Here is a 19,825-nt window from a genome sequence, read left to right on the forward strand (position 1 = left end):
AAACTATATATTTCTATGCATGTAATCATAGATTCATATTGTGTTGACATGTTAGTGGAACTACTATCGACATTGTTGACAATTTAGGTGGTAATAATTTAGTGGAAATTGTTTACTTTATAATCTAATAAAATTAGCTGTTAAAAGAATTGGTGGTAATCGTCTTATTTCGAAACTACAAATTGATTTTTTTTTTTTTTGTTTGCTATACACTCGCACTAATATTTACCACAAAAAAAGTTCACGTAATAAAAAATGAATCTGATTCCAACGTCCACAAAGACACTGACAATGGGCAAATGCTTTCTTTTTGCACATGTCCTTCTGTCTGACCATTTCATTTGTCACCTCTCACTTATTGCATTTCCCCTTTCCTCTAAATACCAAAAGTATCTAAATTTACTTGTATATATATGGACGTAAAAATATTAGTACTCAATAAATTGAATGATAATTCAAAACATATAAATTCACTGCAGTTTCTACTTACTAATTTGTACAAATTTTTTTTATCAAAGGTTTCATAGCACCGTAAGTGGAAATGTCCGTCGTGGACCTTGTGATTTTAAGTGTGGTGGAAAGCAGTCTATCATTAATATTATGCAGATATATTTGTCGTGAAATCGTGTATTGTAAAAAGAGTTGCATAAAGAGATCATGTTTATAGAACTGTTTTTATTGTTGCATGCGTTGCAGGAAATTCAATCGTTTGTAGTTGTGATACAATTAGATTAAATATCTTTACGATGTAATCATACGACCAAAAAACACATAAATATATAAAAATGTACCTGAGAAGTGTAAATTTAGTCTAATAAACAAATTATATTTTTCCAAACTTTGGACATGGCCGCAGTCTTCTATCTACCAAACACGTATATTATTGAAAACAATAATCTTAAAATCATGCAACGCATGCAATATTCATAATTCACAAGTCATGTATGCCAGATTCATTCACACGTTGTTGGTTTGTATAGCAATAAATAATTTTGGATCACACACAAAACCAAAACCAAATCGAATCGAACAATACGCTGCGTTTTTGGGTGTGGCTTATATAACAAGTTAACAACAACAACAACGAGGTCACTTCAGCAGCGGCGGCCGTCATGGACTCATCGCCGAACACTAACAAAGCGTTAACGGAGACGCGTTTCTCCGATCTCAAACCTTGGCTTTCCGACGATATAATCGCGGCGCTTGACCGGTCCGATTTCGAGTTCTGCACTCCGGTTCAGGCGGAGACGATCCCTTTACTCTGCAGCTACAAGGATGTTGTCGTCGACGCGACCACCGGTTCTGGGAAAACCCTAGCTTTCCTCCTCCCCCTCGTAGAGATTCTCCGTCGATCCACTTCCTCCAACCCTCCGAAGCCTCACCAGGTACGAACAACGAGAATATGCCGATTTCAATCTTTGGAATTTGAGCTGGTAGGGTCCGACTAATCTGGAAATTAGGGTTTTTGGGCAATTTGAATCTCTCTAGAGAGCATCAAGGGTATAGCTCATGTCTAGGATTTTAGCGAATCTTCTGAAAATGCTTTCGTTGCCTCTGTTTTTTCCCGGAATGAAAAAAACGATTTCAATCTTTGGAATTTTCGATTGTGAGCTTTTAATGCATATCCTTACAGGTTATGGGGGTGATTATATCGCCAACGAGAGAGCTAGCAAGGCAGATATATAACGTGGCACAGCCATTTGTTTCGACTTTGTCCAATGTGAACTCTGTGCTGCTTATTGGAGGCCGAAAGGTGAGAGCTGGCATGGAGACCGTCGAAGAAGAAGGAGGCAATGTCTTGATCGCTACGCCTGGAAAGCTTTTAGCTATAATGAATCGAATGGACACTCTAGATTTCAGACATCTTGAGGTTTTTTTCTTTTCTTCTTCTTCTTCTTCTTCTTTTTTTTTTTTAATCTGTGATTATATTTCAAGATGGATGCTGTTAAGTCTATATCTGGACTGGTTAAGATGTCTGAAGAAAGTTTAGGCCTGTTACTTAAATGGGTTGGAATCTGCAGTTTGATAACCGGTGAATCTTTTCTGCTATGTGTAGGTTCTTATTTTAGATGAGGCGGGTGAATGAGATTATATCTCGCTTGCCAAAGCAACGTAGGACTGGCCTCTTTTCAGCTACACAGACAGAAGGTGTTGAAGAGCTGGCCAAGGCTGGGCTTAGGAACGCTGTTAGAGTCCAAGTTCGAGCTGAGTCAAAGTCGGAGCAATTCACAAACTCGATAACGCCTTGTGGTCTGCATCTTGAGTATTTGATATGCCAAGCAGATCAAAAATCAGCACAACTAGTGGATCTCCTGATCGAGAACAAAAGTCAAAAGCTTATCGTATACTTCATGACCTGTGCTTGTGTTGATTACTGGGGACTCCTACTTCCACAAATTCCTACCCTCAAGTCCATATCTTTCAATCTTTTCCATGGGGACCTGAAGCAGAATGCTAGATACAAGGCATTAGCTTCGTTTGCAGAGGCATCAAGCGGTGTTCTTCTGTGCACAGATGTCTGTGCACGTGGACTTGATATTCCAGGCGTCAATTATATAGTTCAGTATGATCCCCCACAAAAACCAGATGTTTTCATCCACAGGGTTGGCAGAACTGCAAGATTGGGAAGACAAGGGAGGTCCATTGTGTTTTTACTGCCCGAGGAGGAAGACTATGTAGCGTTTTGGCGCAAAAAAAGGTCCATCTTCAAAAGAGAAGATGTCCTGAGAATGCATCCGATGTCATCCCGATTATACGTTCAGCTGCCATCGAGGACCGGGCAGTGTTTAAGAAGGGAAAGAAGGCATTTGTTTCCTTTATCCATGCTTATAAGGAGCATGATTGCCCTTACATCTTCAGATTGAGAGAGCTGCAAGCAGGAAAGTTAGCAATGGCGTATGGCCTCTTGAAATTTCCTGCCATGTCTGAAGTTAGGCAACACAGACTTAGCATTGTCGGTTTTACACCCGTTCAAGGCATCAACTTTGAGGACATCAAATTCAAGGACAAATCTCTGGAGAAACAGAGGCAGCAAAACTTACAAGCAAGGAAAGAGAAAAGAGAGAGAGGCAAGAAAAGCTCGAAAAAGGTGGTTGACGCGTCTGCTACTAATGATTCTTGCAAGGTGGAGTTGAGAAAGAGAAAGCTAACAGGAAAGCAGAGACGAACCATCCAAACAGCTGAAGATGAAGAAGAGCTGGCTCTAGAGGCTCGGTTAATAAAAAAGGTGAAGAAAGGGTTGATTACGGAAGATGAATTAGAGGAGCTGATGATTAAATCTTATTAAGGAGCAAGATACCTGTCAGTCTTGGATTAGAGCAGAGATTAGGAGGTAGTGTTTTTTTTTCTTTTTTTAATGATGGAGATTATAGAATACTGTCATGTGAATGTAATAAGTTAAAACACAAAATGGCCATTGTTGTGGCATTAGCTAATTGATTCTGATTTCAGAGAAATAACTGAGATGTTTTGTCTTTTTGAATTATGGTTTTCGAAATTTATTCAAAAAAAGATAAATAACATTCATATTTAAGATATTTCCATTTATTACATTATTAAACTTTGTTTTACTACCTAGTAAAGATAAAATTAAAATTAATTAAAAATGCACGTAACAACGTTTCTTGATTATTATAAAACTTTCGAGACAAAGGGACATGTCTTTCCTCCACTACCCCAATTTATTTGTATGCATGTGTCAATTCATCATATTTAGTTGACATGTTGGAATTTCTATCGACACTGTTGGAGTACTCAAAGTCTATTTACCCCTTTGAATCTGTGAAATCAGTCTTGCTTGCATGATCAAGAATTCAAGATGGGTTTCGACTGATCTTTATTTAGAGATCAATTTGATCATATATGTATGTAAATATGTATCATGTACGTACGAGTTTGTATAATAAACCTAACCAAACGGAAATACCAATTTAGATTTGATTAAATTTAATCGCTCATACTTTTAATTTCTAAAAAGCAGTACTTGAACCTTCGAAAGAAAAAGTATTCATAAAATTGAATACAAGCTCATTGGTCTACAACCTACTAGAAGTTGCTTGTTGAACAAAAAAAAAAGTACCTTACTTGAAATTATCATTTATTTATAACGAAATGGTGATGATGGTTTAGTGGTGGTAATTTAGTGGTAATCGTCTTATTTTTGTCGAAACTACAAACAAATTTTTTTGCTACACACTCACTCTAATGTTCACCACAAAAAAAAAAAGTTCACATAATCAAAAATGAATCTGATTCCAAATTTCCAACGCCCACAAAGACGCTGACAATTGCAATGGCTTCTTTTTGCACATGTCTCCTGTCTGACCATTTTATTTGTCACGTCTTACTTCTTGCATTTCCCCTTTCCTCTAAATACCAAAAGTATCTAAACTTAATTTAATATACGTAAAAATATTACCTAAAAAATTAAATGATAATTCAAAATATATAAATTCAGTGCAGTTTCTACTTATCAGTTTACGACAAAAATATTCAAAATTTGTCAAAAGTTTCGTAGTATCGTAAATAAAGTTGTTTGTCGTGTTTTTAAGAGTTGTAGAGAGCTGTCTAATATTTGATGTAATGTTAGTAAAACCGTTTTGTTGTAAATTTGATTGTTGTAAAAAAAAGCTGCATCGTGAAGTCGTCTTTATAGAAGTGCTCGTCAGATTCAATCGTTGGTTAGATACGATATTTTCAAATGTAACCATACAAAAAAAAACACATATAAATTAACTAATATGTATAAAAATTTACCCGATAAATTCTTTCTATTCTAATAAAAAAATTGTAGTTTTCCAACATTCAGACATGGCCGAAGCTTTCTATATACCACACAATTATATTACAAAAATAATAAATAAATATTTTAAAATGCTCTTTCACCACCGGTTATAAGTATTATTTTTATTTGTTTTGAATTTGTCTCGTTTTTTTCTTTTTGCGGTTTCTCCAGTCTTTAAACACTACAAGTTTCTTGGTTAAAACTTTAAAAATTGGTCAGAGAAAAAAGAGTTAAAAGAGTCATGTGTAAGTAAACATCATAATATGAAATCCTGCATACTAAAAAATAACAACTTGAATTATGATCATAAGTCATGTACATGTCATTTTCATTCACACGTTGGTTTGTCTATTCATACAGCAAATGAAATATAAAGAAAGTTGAGTTACAAAATAAACCGAAAATTAGGGAGATCTAGAAAAAGAAAAATAGAAAAGACGCTTTCGTTACTCGCTGAAAAGAAGGGGATATCTTCATCTTTTTGTTTGTGACACTTCTCCATTTTCCTTTTCATTCAGTGTTTAATTATTTGCATCTCCTTTTTTTTTTTTTTACTTTTATCATTCTTTAGTTTTTATAAACAAAAAAATACATAGAAACAAAAAAAGGAAAACAATTGCACAAGTCACAAATCTTTTCTTCTTATTTTTTTTGCTAAAGAAAGTCACAATTCATTTCAATTGCAGTTTGATGGTTCTACGTTAATTTACTTGACATATACGTTTTCTTGACTCAATTACGATTGTTTGACCCGATTTGTTTTACACTCTAATTAATTTTCTTGTTTAACTTTGCAGTCGCCTTTTTGTGTTAAAAAAACACAACTTTTAATTTCTAAACCAACATAATCAAAGAGTGGAAGAGAATTAAGGAACTAGATATTTTTTGCCAACGATTTGTACTGATCAGTAGACAACTAGACATAGAGCTTCACAGAAAAAGTTGACAAACAGACGGACTAAAAAAATAATAAATCAATACAATCACCAGAAAGCAAATTATTACAAAATAATCAAGTAAAAAGTAATACTTTTTTGTCAAAAAAGTATTAAGGTAAACAGGTATTTGCTAGTTCAGAACAACGATTATAACTAGATAGATAAATCAATATCCATATATATCGTGCAATTCCACATGAATTTTAAGAATGCAAAGTTGAATATTGACCTAAAAGATACTTATAAATACCGTCAACACCCAGTAAATAATTTTGAGTTTCGACGAGTAAGATAAAAAAACCTTTGACTTACAACCACTTATCCTGAGCTTGATTTTTTTTGGGGCAAACTCATATGGTTCATAACTTTAGTTAAGAACTTGAAACTGAAATGCTCCGTGTAAGTTTCACTAGGGTAACGAGCATTCAATTGGTCAATGAACTATCCTATACATAATTAATTTAGCTACCGGATATAAACAAATAATCCTAGCACGGGTCATAATAATATGTCTCACACGTGATACCTGAATCTATATAACATTTTTATAACAACGATGACTATTGGTACATCTTCTTTATAACATCTAACTGAATCCAGCTATCCTTCTCACCGTCAGGTAATCGTAAACTTAGAGATCAATCTAAACTTTAAGCTGGAAAACTCTGAGCAAGAATTATAAATGGCATGTCATAAATTGTTTAGAGGATATAATTTAGAAACGTAAATAAGTGCGGATGAAGACATAAATAGTATAGTACCAACTATATGAATATAGTCAGAACAGACAATTATTACCCATTGACTATCCCAACTATAAGAATGTGCAATAGACCAAGTGACAATATACAAGACTTGGATCCACAACCAAATAGACACACACATACACACACAGATATACTATGTACTATATTAATTAAACACATTTTTTATTTTTTTGAAAACGGATTAACACACATTTTGTTTCCTTCTATTTTTGATTATTTTTACAAACGAAATTGAGTTTAAATTGATCACAATGAAGGAGTGAGACCGCATCAACTTCAGAAAATTTGCAAAAAGAAAAAGAAAAACAGAAAACTTGAATTCTACGTACAGAGAAACAGAGTTTAATTGATGGTAGTAAAGTTGATTCGTTTCGAAATAAATCTTGACTCCTTTCTATGGAATATCTTTTTAAAAATCACTATTAATTGCTTTATTCTATTAGATATTTTACCAAATAAAATTTGAACTTATCTGTTGTCCGAATTAATTTTAGGAAAAAAATCTATTAAATAAGCCAAAAAAGGATTTTTATATTAGCTAAAAAATGAGTTGCAAAAGAAAAAATATCTTGCAAATTCTACCCAAGTATATAACATTCTATTCGTTGTTAAATTTCTAACAAAGTTATACAATACTGGTCATTTCAGAAGATTACAATAATTCCAAATGAAAATTCAAATAGTATATTAAGAGGAAAATTACACGACTGAGAAAGAAGCAAAGTAATATCTTGATTATCTTCTTCAACTATATATGCTCTTGACATATGTGGCAAAGACCCACAAAGAGCACTCGGAAGAAACAGCATAGAATCTCCGGCGAACCTCCTGCGTAATCGATGGCGGAGGAGAATCAAGAAGAGGCCCTAGGATTGAAACCAAGAAGAAAACAACCACACTTTGTGCTTATTCACGGCATGAGCTTAGGATCATGGTGCTGGTACAAGATCAAATGTCTCATGGAAGTCTCTGGCTTCGCCGTCACTTGCATCAACCTAAAATCCTCCGGCATCGATTCTTCCTCCGCCGATTCTATAACTTCCTTCGACCAATATAACCAACCACTCATCGACTTCCTCTCCTCCTTACCCGAGCAAGAACAGGTCAGACACACGCCCAACAAAAAAAAACCTAATATAAGTGATTCTTGAATCTGAAGCTAACTTACTCTGTTTTCTCGGTTCTGTTTCTGTCATTAGGTGATACTTGTAGGTCACAGTGCAGGAGGACTTAGTGTAACGAGCGCGATACATAGATTCCCTAAGAAGATCTGTCTCGCTGTGTATATAGCAGCTTCGATGCTCAAATTCGGATTTCAGACCGATCAAGACTTGAAAGATGTAATTAAAGAACAAGTGTCTTATAAAAATCAAGTTAACTTGTGTGTGACGCTATGTTAATTCTCACAGGGAGTGCCTGATCTATCAGAACATGGTGATGTCTATGAGCTCGGTTTTGGTTTAGGATCCGAAAATGCCCCGACTAGTGCTCTTATCAAACCTGAATTCCAACGAAAACTCCTTTACCACATGAGTCCTCAACAGGTTTCCTCTATTTTTCATTACCTATAAATGCTCAGGTTTAGCCGAATATCTGTTGAAATCTGAATATTCTAACCCGGTCCTGAAAAACTAAAAGTAAACCAAAAGATTTGGTGTTCAAAACATTTAATAAAAATATTTACAATGTTTATTTGAATGTTAGTATATAATAATTTCACAAACCGTATCTTTAGATTTAAAATATTCCTCATTTTCTCCTGCTCTAATTAAATATTTTTTGTACAAACCTCATGTCAAATCAAAAATATTATAGAGATTTTACCCGATCCATTTTTTGTTTTGTTGTCCTTTAGCTCGGTTTATTTGTTGTTAATATATGTCAAGGAATGTGCGTTAGCTGCGTTAATGATGAGACCAGCTCCGCTTCTGGCGCTTACAACAGCAAAATTGGAAGAAGGAGACAAAAGTAAAGAAGAGGAAGGGGATATGGCGCACGTGCCGCGCGTGTACATCAAGACTTTGCACGACCGGGTCATTAAACCGGAGCAGCAGGACGCGATGATGAAACGCTGGCCACCGAGCCAAGCTCACGATGTGGACAGTGACCATTCTCCTTTCTTCTCTAACCCTTTTGTTCTCTTCGGTTTACTCATCAAAGCTGCGGTTTCTGTAGGTTCTATCTAAATTTGCTTTTTAAAGAGCCCCAAGGATTGTATGTTTTTTGTGTTCTTGATTTAAAAACCGGTTAAATATTCGGTTTATTGGAGAGAGTATTCAATAAAGAACATAACTGTTTTTTAAAATATTTTAGTTACCAATGGCTGTGTTTAATTTTCTCTTGCGTCACGAAAACTTCATTTTGTTTAAGTTACTTTTGATATTAATACTTCAGGGAATCGAATGAGTTTTAAAACTCGTAACCAACAATTTTACAATTCAATTCCGGTTTACGTTTCAGTCGACTTTTAATTTGGGCGAACTATGTAAAAAAATGTAAATAGAGTAAAAGAATAAAGAGTGTAATCAGAGAAGACAGTGTGAAGCATGGAGGTGTCGGTGGCTAAGCCAATTTTTCTCCATAAATCTCTCTCTGGAGAAGAAGACTGAATCCAGAGAGAGACTGAATCCAGAGAGAGAGAGAGAGAGAGACAGAATGTGTGTGTAGTTGGTGTTGATAGCGATCGCGTTTGTTTTAAGGAACATCAGATAACACCAATGCCAACCAATTCCAACCAATTCCATATCATATCAAAGAAAGATGCACAATAAAGGTGATTGTCATGAATCAAAACATTTATTTGGCAATAGAGAGTTTCAGAAACAAACTGACTCAGAAGATACTATTAAGAAAATCGGCTTCCAAAACAAAGAAATGTGTTCTTGTAGAAAAAGGAGCGACTTCATGCTTCAGAACCTGTGCTCCAGTTTCTCCTGCTCCTGGAAGTGCTGAGCATACCTGCATTCATTTTTGTAAACCAAGATTAAGCGCGGAAGATGATGAGAATGTAGAGACCAAATTTGGTAATCTTCTCAGATAAGAAACAATAATACTGTATGCAGCACCGTAATGTATATAGATGCATTAAGTTAAGCGACTGAGGTTGAGCACACTGTTTTCCGGAAAATCATGGCATCACGAGCAAGAACTCGATACATTGATAACTAGAAAGACTAATCAATGAATTGTAATGATGCAACTGAAATCTTCAACACCGTCAATCATTGAAAAGTGCAATTCCACAAGAAAGATTCACCAACACCTGGAAGACTTTCTCTAGCTCAACTCTTTCCTAAACTCAACATTCAGTTTCAAAATCTATAAGGAACTCTAGAGTTGCTACCCATAATTTTATTGTGGTTCTAGGTTATTATTGCCTAATCATGCTTAGTACTCTTCCTTAGCTTACTTACTCCTATCATTTCACAATCCATGATGCATAAAGAAAACTCATGAAGACCAAACATCGAAAACGAACACCGATTTGCGCAAATGAAGAACCTTTTTTTCAATTTGATCAGCACAAGCCCGATGACACAGAAACCGAAAACTCGTACAGCAACCAGATCGAAGAACAATCACACAACAACCAGATCGAATAACAATCACGGAACCACGAGATCAGGAATCTCAAAAGAATCATAATACAAATCGATGAAGGGAGATAGAGAAGAAAGAGTACCAATAGGTTCCGAGGACAGGAGTGACGAGGAGAGTGGCGCTGATCCAATTCTCCGAGACCTTGTGGTGGATCTTCTCCGGTAGATCCTTCCAGAGTCCGGTCATAATCTTCTGCTGAAACGGAGAAAGCGCGTAAACCACCGCCTTCAACTTCACCGGCTGCTTCCCCATTTCTTCACTTCCCCGACAATCTCAACAATTCACGATACGAGACGAATCTCCCAAATTTCTGAACTTTGACCTAAAATAAAACAATCTCTCCCCAAAGAAGAAGCGTATGTTTCAATTCGGATTTTGGTTCGGTCTCAGTTACGATTTAAACCGGAAATATTTATCTTGATTTGGTTGGTATGTTTTGGTTCGTTTAAGTTAATGTAAACCGAATTGCATAACCACCGACTAGCCTACTGATAAATTGATTCAAGTCATACGCCGGAGAAATACAGCGATTGATCGAAGAAAAGGATGGAGATCTTTCACGTTCCTTGTCTGCAAGACAACTACTCCTATCTGTGAGCGATTTTCATATTTTTTTCAATTTCATTCGTTGTGTTCTGATTTGGTTCATGATCATCAATTTTGGATTGTTTCTTATTTGCGAAAAAAAACAGGATAATCGATGAGAGCACCGGAGACGCGGCGGTTGTGGATCCAGTTGATCCCGAGAAGGTGATCATATCGGCTCAGCAGCACGGTGCCAATATCAAGTTCGTACTCACCACGCATCACCACTGGTAATTCCCCACTTCGCTCTATTTTCACCTGAAGTCGGTAACTTTATCAAATTGATTCATCTCAGAGATTCTATGTGTTCCCATAGCTCAACGAATTTAAGTTCTGATTGTATATAGTAACTAAACATTGTCGATTTCAATCCTCGGCTTCAACAGTCAATTCTTGTTTGAAATTTCAGTTTTCTAATCAATGTTTCCTGATTTTCCCACCATTGTGATTTTTTTTTTTGTATTCTACGAGTTTCAACAGACCTAGTTATTAATTGACTCATCGTTGTGAGTTGGTGCATATTCATGGCTAATCCTCATTTAGATTCAGGTTATACTTTCTGTAGTAAGGGGCATCAAGCTTTCACATTTCAAATCTGAAAGGTTCGGACATTATCGGAAAAGAAGGAGCGATAGAAAAATATGTGTCATTCGATTCGTTTTGGTTCACTAGTCTGTGATTAACTGGGGTTTTTTTAAGAAACATTTTCATTTTACCGGTCATTTTCTGATTGGTGGGTTGGTTTTTCCTCGAAAGGGATCATGCAGGTGGGAACGAGAAGATGAAGGAGTTGGTGCCTGGAATCAAAGTATATGGAGGTTCTCTGGATAAGGTGAAGGGATGCACTAATGAAGTCGATAATGGTGACAAGTTGTCTTTGGGTCATGGTGTTAATATATTAGCTCTTCACACCCCTTGGTATGTTCCTTTTTTATAAACTTGGTTTGATGCATCTACTCTTAACTTTGAACCTTAGCTCGGCCATACTTAGTTTGTTACCACTGCTTCCTCTGATGTGTTACTGCATGTGTCAGTCACACCAAGGGTCACATTAGTTATTATGTGACCTGCAAAGATGGTGAAAACCCAACCGTGTTCACCGGAGATACACTGGTAAGTGGTAACATAAAGCTGGATGCTCTCTCTCTCTATCTTTCACATTGGTCACCCAAAATTCTCAAGGCTTTTTTTCTATGTCCTAACGAATCATGAATCTCTGTTATTAATTCCACATAAGCAATTGTGTTTTTACGGTTATATACAGTTTGTTGCTGGATGTGGAAAGTTTTTTGAAGGGACAGCTGAACAGATGCATCAGTCGTTGTGTGTGACTCTGGCTTCATTGCCAAAACCGACACAGGTTTACTGCGGCCACGAGGTAAAAAAGCACCTACTTGAATATTGTCTTTTTGAGTTCTTAGCTCAAGACAAGGATATCTATGAATTGAATAACGTGCTAATCATCTCTTACGATTCGTCAGTACACGGTGAAGAACTTGGAATTTGCTCTAACTGTGGAACCAAACAACGAGAAGATACAGCAGAAGTTATCATGGGCCTGTCAACAACGCCAAGAAAATCTTCCCACAATCCCTTCAACGATAGAGGAAGAGCTCGAAACAAACCCGTTCATGCGCGTTGATAATCCAGAGATACAGGTTATTCACTCCTTTCGGTTCAAATTCTCGAACAAGGCTATAGTATACTTCGTTTTATTCGGTTCTATCAGTTATCACTGTCCGTAGCTGATATCGATATTTTCTGGTGTCTTGTCTCATCTCGGGATCAAATTTGTTATTTTCCAGGAGAAACTCGGTTGCAAATCGCCGATTGATACACTCAGGGAAATTAGGAACAAGAAGGATCAGTGGAGAGGCTGATAAATGGAGCTTCTTGCCATATGCTTTACTGCTTTTTGTATGTTTGTGGCTGAACCTGTGAAAGGTGTTTGAACCGGTGATGTTTATATTCTGTGTGAAACTGGTAACCAGTTTAGTAAACCGAAATTAGACCGACCTGTAAGCCGTACACCCTTTTGAATTATACCACCAGTCGATAATTTAAGTGTCTAATCCCCCGTGTTCATGAATTTTTTTTTTTTGAAATTCCGTTTTAAATCCCTACAAACATAGATATTATCTCAAAATATTGCCAAGTGGCAACAAACCGAAATGAGAGTGGGCTTTTTACGTTTGGGTCCTCCTTCGTCCACCATTTATTTAATTTTATTTTATTTCAAAAAGGACCGAACACAATCTCCAGACCATCGGTTCATAACTGATAACTCACGACTCTGTACTTTATCAGCTGTCTGATAATTAAGAAGAAACAATGAACTTAAACACCACAGGCGTCTTCTTATTGAACCAACCAAAGCAGATTCTCTCAACTTTAGCTTCTGTATCTTTCAACAACAACATTAGTTTAGATTCTCCTAGAACCCATTTTAAGATGTCTCACTCGATCTCCGGCCAATCCTCGGCGAAGCGTTTCATCGTCTCCAATGCTGCTGCTTCTTCTCCTTCTCCTTCTCTCTCCGGCTCTCCAGGTCTGACTCTAAGCACATCAAAAATTGTTCCTTACTTTCTACTGCTTCTTTATCTTCTCAAAATATCTGATACAAAATGGTCTTTATTTCATAGTGAGATTTATAAGAGCTGGGAGCTCGTACCTTTTTTTTTGGTTGAAATCAAAAACCCTTTTTGGATTTTGATGAATCTCTCTGTGTTCGACCTAAAAGATTCAGACTTTGTGCTAAATTTAAAGCATTTTGGGTTTCTAGTTCGAATTGGATGAAAGTAGATTGATGAATCTCTCTGTGTATCAGAAATTGTGTCTTTTTTAATCCCCTAAAGATGTTTTCTAGATGATTGACCTTCCTGATTAAAATGTTGTCATGAATTTTCAGATCAATATTACGATGTTGGATCCCAGAGAAAAGAGGAGATGGAGACTGGAACAGAACAGGATCCAATGAACTTAGCTGATCCAGACAGCTGTTTCTGTGAGTTTCAAGGTGTTCATATACACCACAAAGTCTTTGATCCACTGACACTCTCTGATGATGTTCCAATCACAAGCGTCGAAGCTCAAGGAACACAAAAAACCGAGTTTCCCATGATTCTATTGCACGGCTTCGGCGCTTCTGTGTTCTCTTGGAACAGAGTCATGAAGCCTTTGGCTCGGCTTGTCCGTTCAAAAGTTCTCGCCTTTGATAGACCTGCATTTGGATTGACTTCTCGAATTCTTCACCCTTTTAGTGGTATTACCAAATCCAATGATGCGAAACCATTTAATCCCTACTCCATGGTGTATTCTGTGCTCACTACGCTGTATTTTATCGATTTTCTTGCTACCGAGAAGGCGATTCTTGTTGGGTACGTTCGTAGTTTTCATACACTTATCATTTCTTCTTCTTCAAGTGCTACTAAAAAGCTGAGATATTTGTCATACGTTGTAGGCATTCTGCAGGTTGCCTTGTAGCTGTGGATTCTTACTTTGAAGCTCCCGAGCGTGTTGCTGCACTCATTCTCGTCGCTCCAGCTATATTCGCCCCTCGTCCCGTGAACACAACTGGTTCTCCTGGAGATGACCGTGGCAAAAAAGGTCCCACCAGCAAGTTTCTAGGGACTTTAGTTGAGTTAGGCAAGGCCATTATAGGAGCAATTTCAAGAGCGATAACGGGAATGACGAATATGCTGAGTTTTCTCTACAAGAAAGCTTTAGCAGCTTTCCTCAGATCCTCTCTTGGAGTAATGCTGGTACGGGTTTTACTTTCTTGGCTTCACTAGCCATCTCATTGTCATGGTTCTTAGACCAAGAAAAGCCGGTCTAGAGAATCTCAAATAAAGATCTTACTTAATGTGTTTATGGTGATGGGTTTTTGATCAGGTGAGGATGGCAATCAATAAATTCGGAGTAACAGCTGTTAGAAACGCGTGGTATGACTCAAAACAAGTGACGGATCATGTCGTTCAGGGTTATACAAAGGTGATGTTCCCTGTGTGTTTCTCGGATTTATTTATTTCTTCTGCATTGTCATATGTTGTTAACTGTTTGAAATTTGATTCGTCTTTGTTGCAAAAAAAAAAAAACAGCCTCTTAAAGCCAAAGGATGGGACAGGGCTCTTGTGGAATTCACGGTCGCTACACTAACAGATAATAATGGCTCAGAGAAGAAACCTCCATTGTCGAAAAGGCTCCAAGAAATCAAATGCCCCGGTAACATCTCTTTTCTATTCAACAAAATCTGCAATTTTCATTAGACCAAGTGTTTTTCATTTTATGTCTGAACCAATGACTAGACACTTTCTTCATGTTGGTTTATAGTTCTGATTGTGACCGGAGATACAGACCGGATTGTGCCAGCATGGAACGCAGAGAGGCTGTCACAAGCCATACCGGGGTCGGTGTTCGAAGTGATTAAGAAATGTGGTCATCTTCCTCAAGAGGAAAAGCCAGATGAGTTCATATCTGTTGTTGCAAAGTTTCTAGGGGATGTTTTTGGAGGGTCACAACAACAAGTGGACTTGGAGTTTCAAGGCATTGTGGCATGAAATGAAACTCTCAAACAATATTATGCATTTGGGACTAGTTTAGAGAATCGTTATTAATCCTGTAGAATTCCGTGAAACGTAAGAAAATGGAACGGATATTAAAGAAGCTTATAATAAAATAGAATAACAAATTCAGATTACAAACATTAACAAAAAAAACCACTAACTGCTGTTATTCATTTTAGTACAGTTTTTTTTTGAAGTGTTGAAGTGTTGTTTGTATATTTCCACTAAACTTCTGGTTAATTTCGTGGTTTGACTTTTAAGATATTTTGACTCGTGCGTCCGCCACATGTTCCCTTCACAGAAGCTGTCTTTCATCTTCCTTCGTCAATATCATCCTCGACTCTGTTTTACGTAAATGACTTTTCGTCTTCTTCCACGAGTTTCATTTTGACTATTTTAATTTTCTCTCGTGCTTGGAGATTTACGAGTTTTTCGGTCGGTTCATTGTGTTCGGGTAAGCGATGAATGATTCGTTTTGTTTCACTAATCACAAGTTATCGTTTATGCTCCATAGCTTAATCTTTGATCTATCATCTTGTTTCTGCATTATTTGTCTTTGATTTGGATCTACTTGGTTCTCTAATTGATCTCTTTGTCTTTAACCCATTTCGAAACATCAATTGGGGTATCTTAATATTAATTAATGGAGCGTGAAACTAATCAGCGGCTATATATATATATATTTTTTTTTTGTTCACTGATCAGATTCTAAAGCTTAGTTTCACGAATTATGACTTTTTTTTGTTTTTATTATGTCTGAAGTCGCTAAAGTAGCTGTAACTCGATTCTGTAGCGAAATAGTAGTATGACTATAAATCAGATTCTTGAGAAAATAACATTTACAAGCAGCTTAAGATTTTCTTGCGTTTCCTTGATCTGTTATGTTTCTGTTTTACACTAGACATGGCCACATGGGTTTTATTCTTTTGTGTATCTTTCGGATTCTGCTTCTAGTGTTTAAATTTCAGATTTCGGCAAGTTTTTTTGAGTTTATCTCTAATTCTTAAACGGATTAAGAATTCTATTTTTTTTCTGAAGATCCATGACTAGCCGGAAAAACACACATTGGTGTAATACTTGTAGACGAGGGATTCGTCTTCAAGGAGAAGGCATGAGAGGAAGAGGTGAAAGAGGAGCTTGCATTCACTGTGGAGACACCTTTCTTGAAAGGCTCTACGAGAATGTTGAACTAAGCCCGTTCGATTTTTTCGGATTGGCCATTGAAGAAGCTCGTAACCGTCGCGGCAACAACAGAAGATCGATTCTTGAAAACCAATTAAGTTTTCAAGAGTTGTTTAACCGGCTCTCAGCACAAGACCGACGTGGTCCTCAACCAGCTTCACCAACCGCGATCAACTCAATGCAAAAGATCAAAATCAGTAAGAAGCATCTCAGTTTAGATCCGTATTGTCCGGTTTGCCAAGACCGGTTCGAAACCGGATCGGTAGCAAGAAAGATGCCGTGTAAACATATCTACCATTCCGAGTGTATAGTCCCTTGGCTAGTCCAGCGCAATTCTTGTCCAGTCTGTCGCAAAGAACTGCCACAAGATCGGAATATTGGCCGGAAAAACCCGTTCTTGTATCTGTGGCCGTTCAGATCCTCTGCTTCGGCCTCAAACCACAATGTATCAGCTTTTCATTGACTTGATTTTGTCTCAGTCCATAATTTTTTTTTTGTTTTTTTGACATCTCTCAGTCCATGTAAATGCAACATGTAATGTATCTCTGTTCCTTTACTATTGTTGTATGTACAAAGGGTTTTGTAGCTCTCTACGATTTGTACGTTGTATCAAAACTTGAAAGCATAATGTTGCTGCTAGTGTGTCACTAGTGAATATAAATTACACAAATTTTACCGGCCATTTTTGTTCCACAATGTCACGGGTTTAAATCGGAAGTTTCTTTAACAAATTTTAAGGATATCTAGTTTGTTGGAGTATTATTATTCATTAGGCGAGTAAAATAGTATGGGGGAGAAAACCTGAATACTTTTTCTTCTCGTTACATAATTCTCGTAACATAATTCAGAGATAAATAAATAAAAGTTGATCATTTCTTATTTATAATGTTAAATAGTCATTGCCAAGAATGTTATTTTCTGTAGAAATTATCCATTCGTCACGGTAGTTCGAACTCTTCAACACTCATCTGTCGGTGGTCTCACCCACACGACCAACCTACATTTCTTTATCAGTTTCCCAAGTTGAACAAATTTTACAAATTTTTGTTAATTAGTATAGAGTTTAGAGTTAAATACATCAATCTAGAGAAGGAAATTAAGAGAGTTAAGAAAATATGGAAAATATGGAAAATAATCAAATATAAACGAGTTAGGAAAATATATATATTGGTTGTTCGATATTGGTAATACATAGAAAACCGTCAGATACCCAATCCTTTTTTTGTCTCATTTCTGAAAAACAAAAAAATATTATACTAATTTATAATCGGAAATCGGAAAATTCACTTCACTCTCTCCGTTTTTGCTTAAAATCAAGCCTTCTTCTCAGAATCTCAATCAAGAAGGAAACCTCCACTCGATTTCGAAAAGCTAAATCCAGAGTACACTTTTGTGAAATTTCTTCATTTCCTGGATTTTGAGGGGGATTTGGTAGCTCTCGTTCTCAATCTGGTGAATTAGGGTTTTTGTTGAGCTGCGGAAGCTAAATGATGGGTGTACCCACCGAATGGGATGGTGGGCTGTCTCCCTGTTGTAGATTTTCTCGTTTCTATGGCCACTTTTGCTGAAACCTTAGCTGCTTTGTCATGGGTAAAACCGAGGATGATGGGAACCTCCGCGCCGGCGACGAAGCTGTCGGTGATTCGACGGAGAGGAATGCTCGGTGCGGCTATTGCGAATGGATCTCAGGCTTCGTTGGGTGCAAATGTTTCTTCTTGCTGCTTCTCTCCGTCTCCTTGTTTCTTTCGGCTTTGTTTTTGTTGCTTCCGTTTCCCATTGATCGAGAGGATTCGAATCTCGATCCCAGATTTAGAGGTAATTTCCCGAATTTGGTAGTTTCTGAGTTCGTGCTAAAATGTCAATTCTGTGCTAACAAACGATGCGTCCTGTATTTGGCAATTCCTCTTTCTCGCTTGTTTTGCCTATTTTCTCGGGACAATTTTTTAGCTGCTTCGGTTTGTTCTTCTGAGCAAAATTTCCTATTTGGGGGAGTGAATTCACTCTACCTCCAACATCTATTTGGGTAATTGGGTCTATGATTCATCTTTGTGTTCTGAAATTGGTAGTTACTAATTGCAAAACTATCTTGGGAATGAGATTTGACCTTGATTCTTGCTTAATTGTCAGGGAAGAGTCAAAACTGTTTCTTCTTTCAAGCTTTGAGATAGGAAAATCGATTGTTTCATCGTTTATTTGTTAGCCTATCTTATAAGCTTTTTAGCTATCCTGAGTAAAAATTATGTCTCATGAGGTGTTTTAGTTCCAGAGTTGAATAGTTTGATGATTATTTGCATAGATTAGAGTTACCTTTTAAAGCTATTCGAGAGTGTGGTGCAAATTTTCTATTGATGCTTTTTAAGTTGAAGCTGTTGGTTATTGACATAGTAATGATGCGTGTTCATATCTCTTGTGTTTTTATTTCCTCAAGAGTTCCTAGCTTATTGACTCGGTCTTGATTTTCACTCGAGATGCCTGTTAATTTTACATGACTAATGAACATAAGACGTCTTTTTTTAACTAGGACAAATGAGATAATAACATATGCTGAATTTATATTCTCGTCTGCCATTGTTTAGGACATGGACTGGTTCCTTCTTATTAAGTATTTCTCACACTTAGCACGATATGCGTTCACTATTGATGCAGGTCATGCTATAGTAGCGAGTTTTAGCATCAATAGACCAGCTTCTTTTCTTAATGAAAATTTCGCGCAGCTTCAGAATGACATCTTTCAAGAGATGAGCTACACTTCCATCAATGTACAATGCTTCTTCTTTTTCTTAACCTTTTTTATAATTTCTGATTTCAGTTATCTTCTCGTTTCTCTTCTGATACAGCCTGATTCAAATGACTCAACAGGTAACTATCCTGGCTTTTGATCCGTCAGATGGATTAAACATAACAAAGGTTGTGTTTGGAATTGACCATGATACAAAAAACCCAGAAATATCACCTCTATCCTTGAGTTCAATCAAAGAGATGTTCGAATCAGTGCTCATAAATCAATCCACTCTTCAGCTTACCAATTCCTTGTTTGGGGAAACCTTCCTTTTCGAAGTGCTAAAGTTTCCAGGAGGAATCACTGTGATTCCACCGCAAAGTGCTTTCCCTCTGCAGAAATTCAAGATTGCGTTCAACTTTACCCTAAACTACTCTATTCACCAGATACAGATAAACTTCAACACCCTTGCTACTCAACTAAAGAATGGCCTGAATCTTGCACCATACGAGGTTTGTCATTTCTACCACAGTATTTCCTTCTCTAAATTTTTCAATCATGTTAAAGGTTTATGCATACATTAGTAATCGTTAACGCGTTGAGTTAGATTGTTCTTATCATGGATTTTTGTCTGAATGCAGAATTTGTATGTAAGCTTATCAAACTCAGAGGGGTTCCACCGTGTCTCC

The 19,825-nt window shown here is 36.8% G+C and overlaps 6 protein-coding genes and 1 pseudogene across 6 annotated transcripts in view; 6 read left to right on the forward strand and 1 right to left on the reverse strand.

The window, feature by feature from the left end:
* The first annotated feature begins 1,112 nt into the window (after window positions 1-1,112).
* On the forward strand, window positions 1,113-3,407 carry LOC18023413 (annotated as a pseudogene).
* Window positions 3,408-7,190: 3,783 nt separating this feature from the next.
* Window positions 7,191-8,767, forward strand: LOC18023866 (methylesterase 17). The gene is made up of 4 exons (XM_006407434.2): window positions 7,191-7,591; window positions 7,688-7,828; window positions 7,898-8,032; window positions 8,375-8,767. Exons 1-4 carry the CDS (start codon window positions 7,328-7,330, stop codon window positions 8,672-8,674), a joined length of 840 nt encoding a protein of 279 aa, XP_006407497.1. The 5' UTR covers window positions 7,191-7,327; the 3' UTR covers window positions 8,675-8,767.
* Window positions 8,768-9,208: 441 nt separating this feature from the next.
* LOC18023867 (cytochrome b-c1 complex subunit 8) lies at window positions 9,209-10,473 on the reverse strand. Its single transcript, XM_006407435.2, has 2 exons — window positions 10,171-10,473; window positions 9,209-9,446 (listed from the first exon to the last, which is right to left on the reverse strand). The coding sequence occupies exons 1-2, from the start codon at window positions 10,338-10,340 to the stop codon at window positions 9,398-9,400; spliced, it is 219 nt and encodes a 72-aa protein (XP_006407498.1). The 5' UTR covers window positions 10,341-10,473; the 3' UTR covers window positions 9,209-9,397.
* Window positions 10,474-10,570: 97 nt separating this feature from the next.
* On the forward strand, window positions 10,571-12,739 carry LOC18023868 (hydroxyacylglutathione hydrolase cytoplasmic). The gene is made up of 7 exons (XM_006407436.2): window positions 10,571-10,681; window positions 10,781-10,903; window positions 11,430-11,591; window positions 11,708-11,786; window positions 11,938-12,051; window positions 12,155-12,331; window positions 12,479-12,739. Exons 1-7 carry the CDS (start codon window positions 10,635-10,637, stop codon window positions 12,551-12,553), a joined length of 777 nt encoding a protein of 258 aa, XP_006407499.1. The 5' UTR covers window positions 10,571-10,634; the 3' UTR covers window positions 12,554-12,739.
* A 224-nt stretch (window positions 12,740-12,963) lies between these two features.
* LOC18023869 (2-hydroxy-6-oxononadienedioate/2-hydroxy-6-oxononatrienedioate hydrolase) lies at window positions 12,964-15,415 on the forward strand. The gene is made up of 6 exons (XM_006407437.2): window positions 12,964-13,221; window positions 13,582-14,050; window positions 14,134-14,434; window positions 14,565-14,663; window positions 14,771-14,894; window positions 15,003-15,415. Exons 1-6 carry the CDS (start codon window positions 13,005-13,007, stop codon window positions 15,227-15,229), a joined length of 1,437 nt encoding a protein of 478 aa, XP_006407500.1. The 5' UTR covers window positions 12,964-13,004; the 3' UTR covers window positions 15,230-15,415.
* Window positions 15,416-15,509: 94 nt separating this feature from the next.
* LOC18023870 (probable E3 ubiquitin-protein ligase RHC1A) lies at window positions 15,510-17,099 on the forward strand. The gene is made up of 2 exons (XM_006407438.2): window positions 15,510-15,689; window positions 16,274-17,099. Exon 2 carries the CDS (start codon window positions 16,278-16,280, stop codon window positions 16,878-16,880), a length of 603 nt encoding a protein of 200 aa, XP_006407501.1. The 5' UTR covers window positions 15,510-15,689; window positions 16,274-16,277; the 3' UTR covers window positions 16,881-17,099.
* A 572-nt stretch (window positions 17,100-17,671) lies between these two features.
* LOC18023871 overlaps window positions 17,672-19,825 on the forward strand; it is a 3,068-nt gene continuing 914 nt past the window's right edge. The window contains exons 1-4 of the mRNA XM_006407439.2: window positions 17,672-18,232; window positions 19,064-19,176; window positions 19,277-19,648; window positions 19,778-19,824. Of these exons, the coding sequence (XP_006407502.2) occupies window positions 18,004-18,232; window positions 19,064-19,176; window positions 19,277-19,648; window positions 19,778-19,824 (761 nt within the window). The 5' untranslated portion in view covers window positions 17,672-18,003. The remainder of the gene's footprint in view (window positions 18,233-19,063; window positions 19,177-19,276; window positions 19,649-19,777; window position 19,825) is intronic.

Source organism: Eutrema salsugineum, unplaced genomic scaffold (assembly GCF_000478725.1).
Source record: "Eutrema salsugineum unplaced genomic scaffold, Eutsalg1_0 scaffold_13, whole genome shotgun sequence".
In the NCBI taxonomy this organism is placed as follows: Eukaryota; Viridiplantae; Streptophyta; class Magnoliopsida; order Brassicales; family Brassicaceae; genus Eutrema; species Eutrema salsugineum.

What these genes read in the sequence shown, in the direction of transcription:
- LOC18023870 (XM_006407438.2), top strand. Translation starts at nt 16,278, where the DNA reads ATGACTAGCCGGAAAAACACACATTGGTGTAATACTTGTAGACGAGGG.
- LOC18023869 (XM_006407437.2), top strand. Translation starts at nt 13,005, where the DNA reads ATGAACTTAAACACCACAGGCGTCTTCTTATTGAACCAACCAAAGCAG. An exon ending in CCTCTCTTGGAGTAATGCTG is followed by an intron (nt 14,435 to 14,564) that starts GTACGGGTTTTA and finishes GTTTTTGATCAG; the next exon opens with GTGAGGATGGCAATCAATAA. An exon ending in CCAAGAAATCAAATGCCCCG is followed by an intron (nt 14,895 to 15,002) that starts GTAACATCTCTT and finishes GTTGGTTTATAG; the next exon opens with TTCTGATTGTGACCGGAGAT.
- LOC18023867 (XM_006407435.2), bottom strand. Translation starts at nt 10,340, where the DNA reads ATGGGGAAGCAGCCGGTGAAGTTGAAGGCGGTGGTTTACGCGCTTTCT. An exon ending in CCTGTCCTCGGAACCTATTG is followed by an intron (nt 9,447 to 10,170) that starts GTACTCTTTCTT and finishes AAATGAATGCAG; the next exon opens with GTATGCTCAGCACTTCCAGG.
- LOC18023868 (XM_006407436.2), top strand. Translation starts at nt 10,635, where the DNA reads ATGGAGATCTTTCACGTTCCTTGTCTGCAAGACAACTACTCCTATCT. An exon ending in CAAGACAACTACTCCTATCT is followed by an intron (nt 10,682 to 10,780) that starts GTGAGCGATTTT and finishes GAAAAAAAACAG; the next exon opens with GATAATCGATGAGAGCACCG. An exon ending in TTAGCTCTTCACACCCCTTG is followed by an intron (nt 11,592 to 11,707) that starts GTATGTTCCTTT and finishes TGCATGTGTCAG; the next exon opens with TCACACCAAGGGTCACATTA.
- LOC18023866 (XM_006407434.2), top strand. Translation starts at nt 7,328, where the DNA reads ATGGCGGAGGAGAATCAAGAAGAGGCCCTAGGATTGAAACCAAGAAGA. An exon ending in CCGATCAAGACTTGAAAGAT is followed by an intron (nt 7,829 to 7,897) that starts GTAATTAAAGAA and finishes TAATTCTCACAG; the next exon opens with GGAGTGCCTGATCTATCAGA. An exon ending in ACCACATGAGTCCTCAACAG is followed by an intron (nt 8,033 to 8,374) that starts GTTTCCTCTATT and finishes ATATATGTCAAG; the next exon opens with GAATGTGCGTTAGCTGCGTT.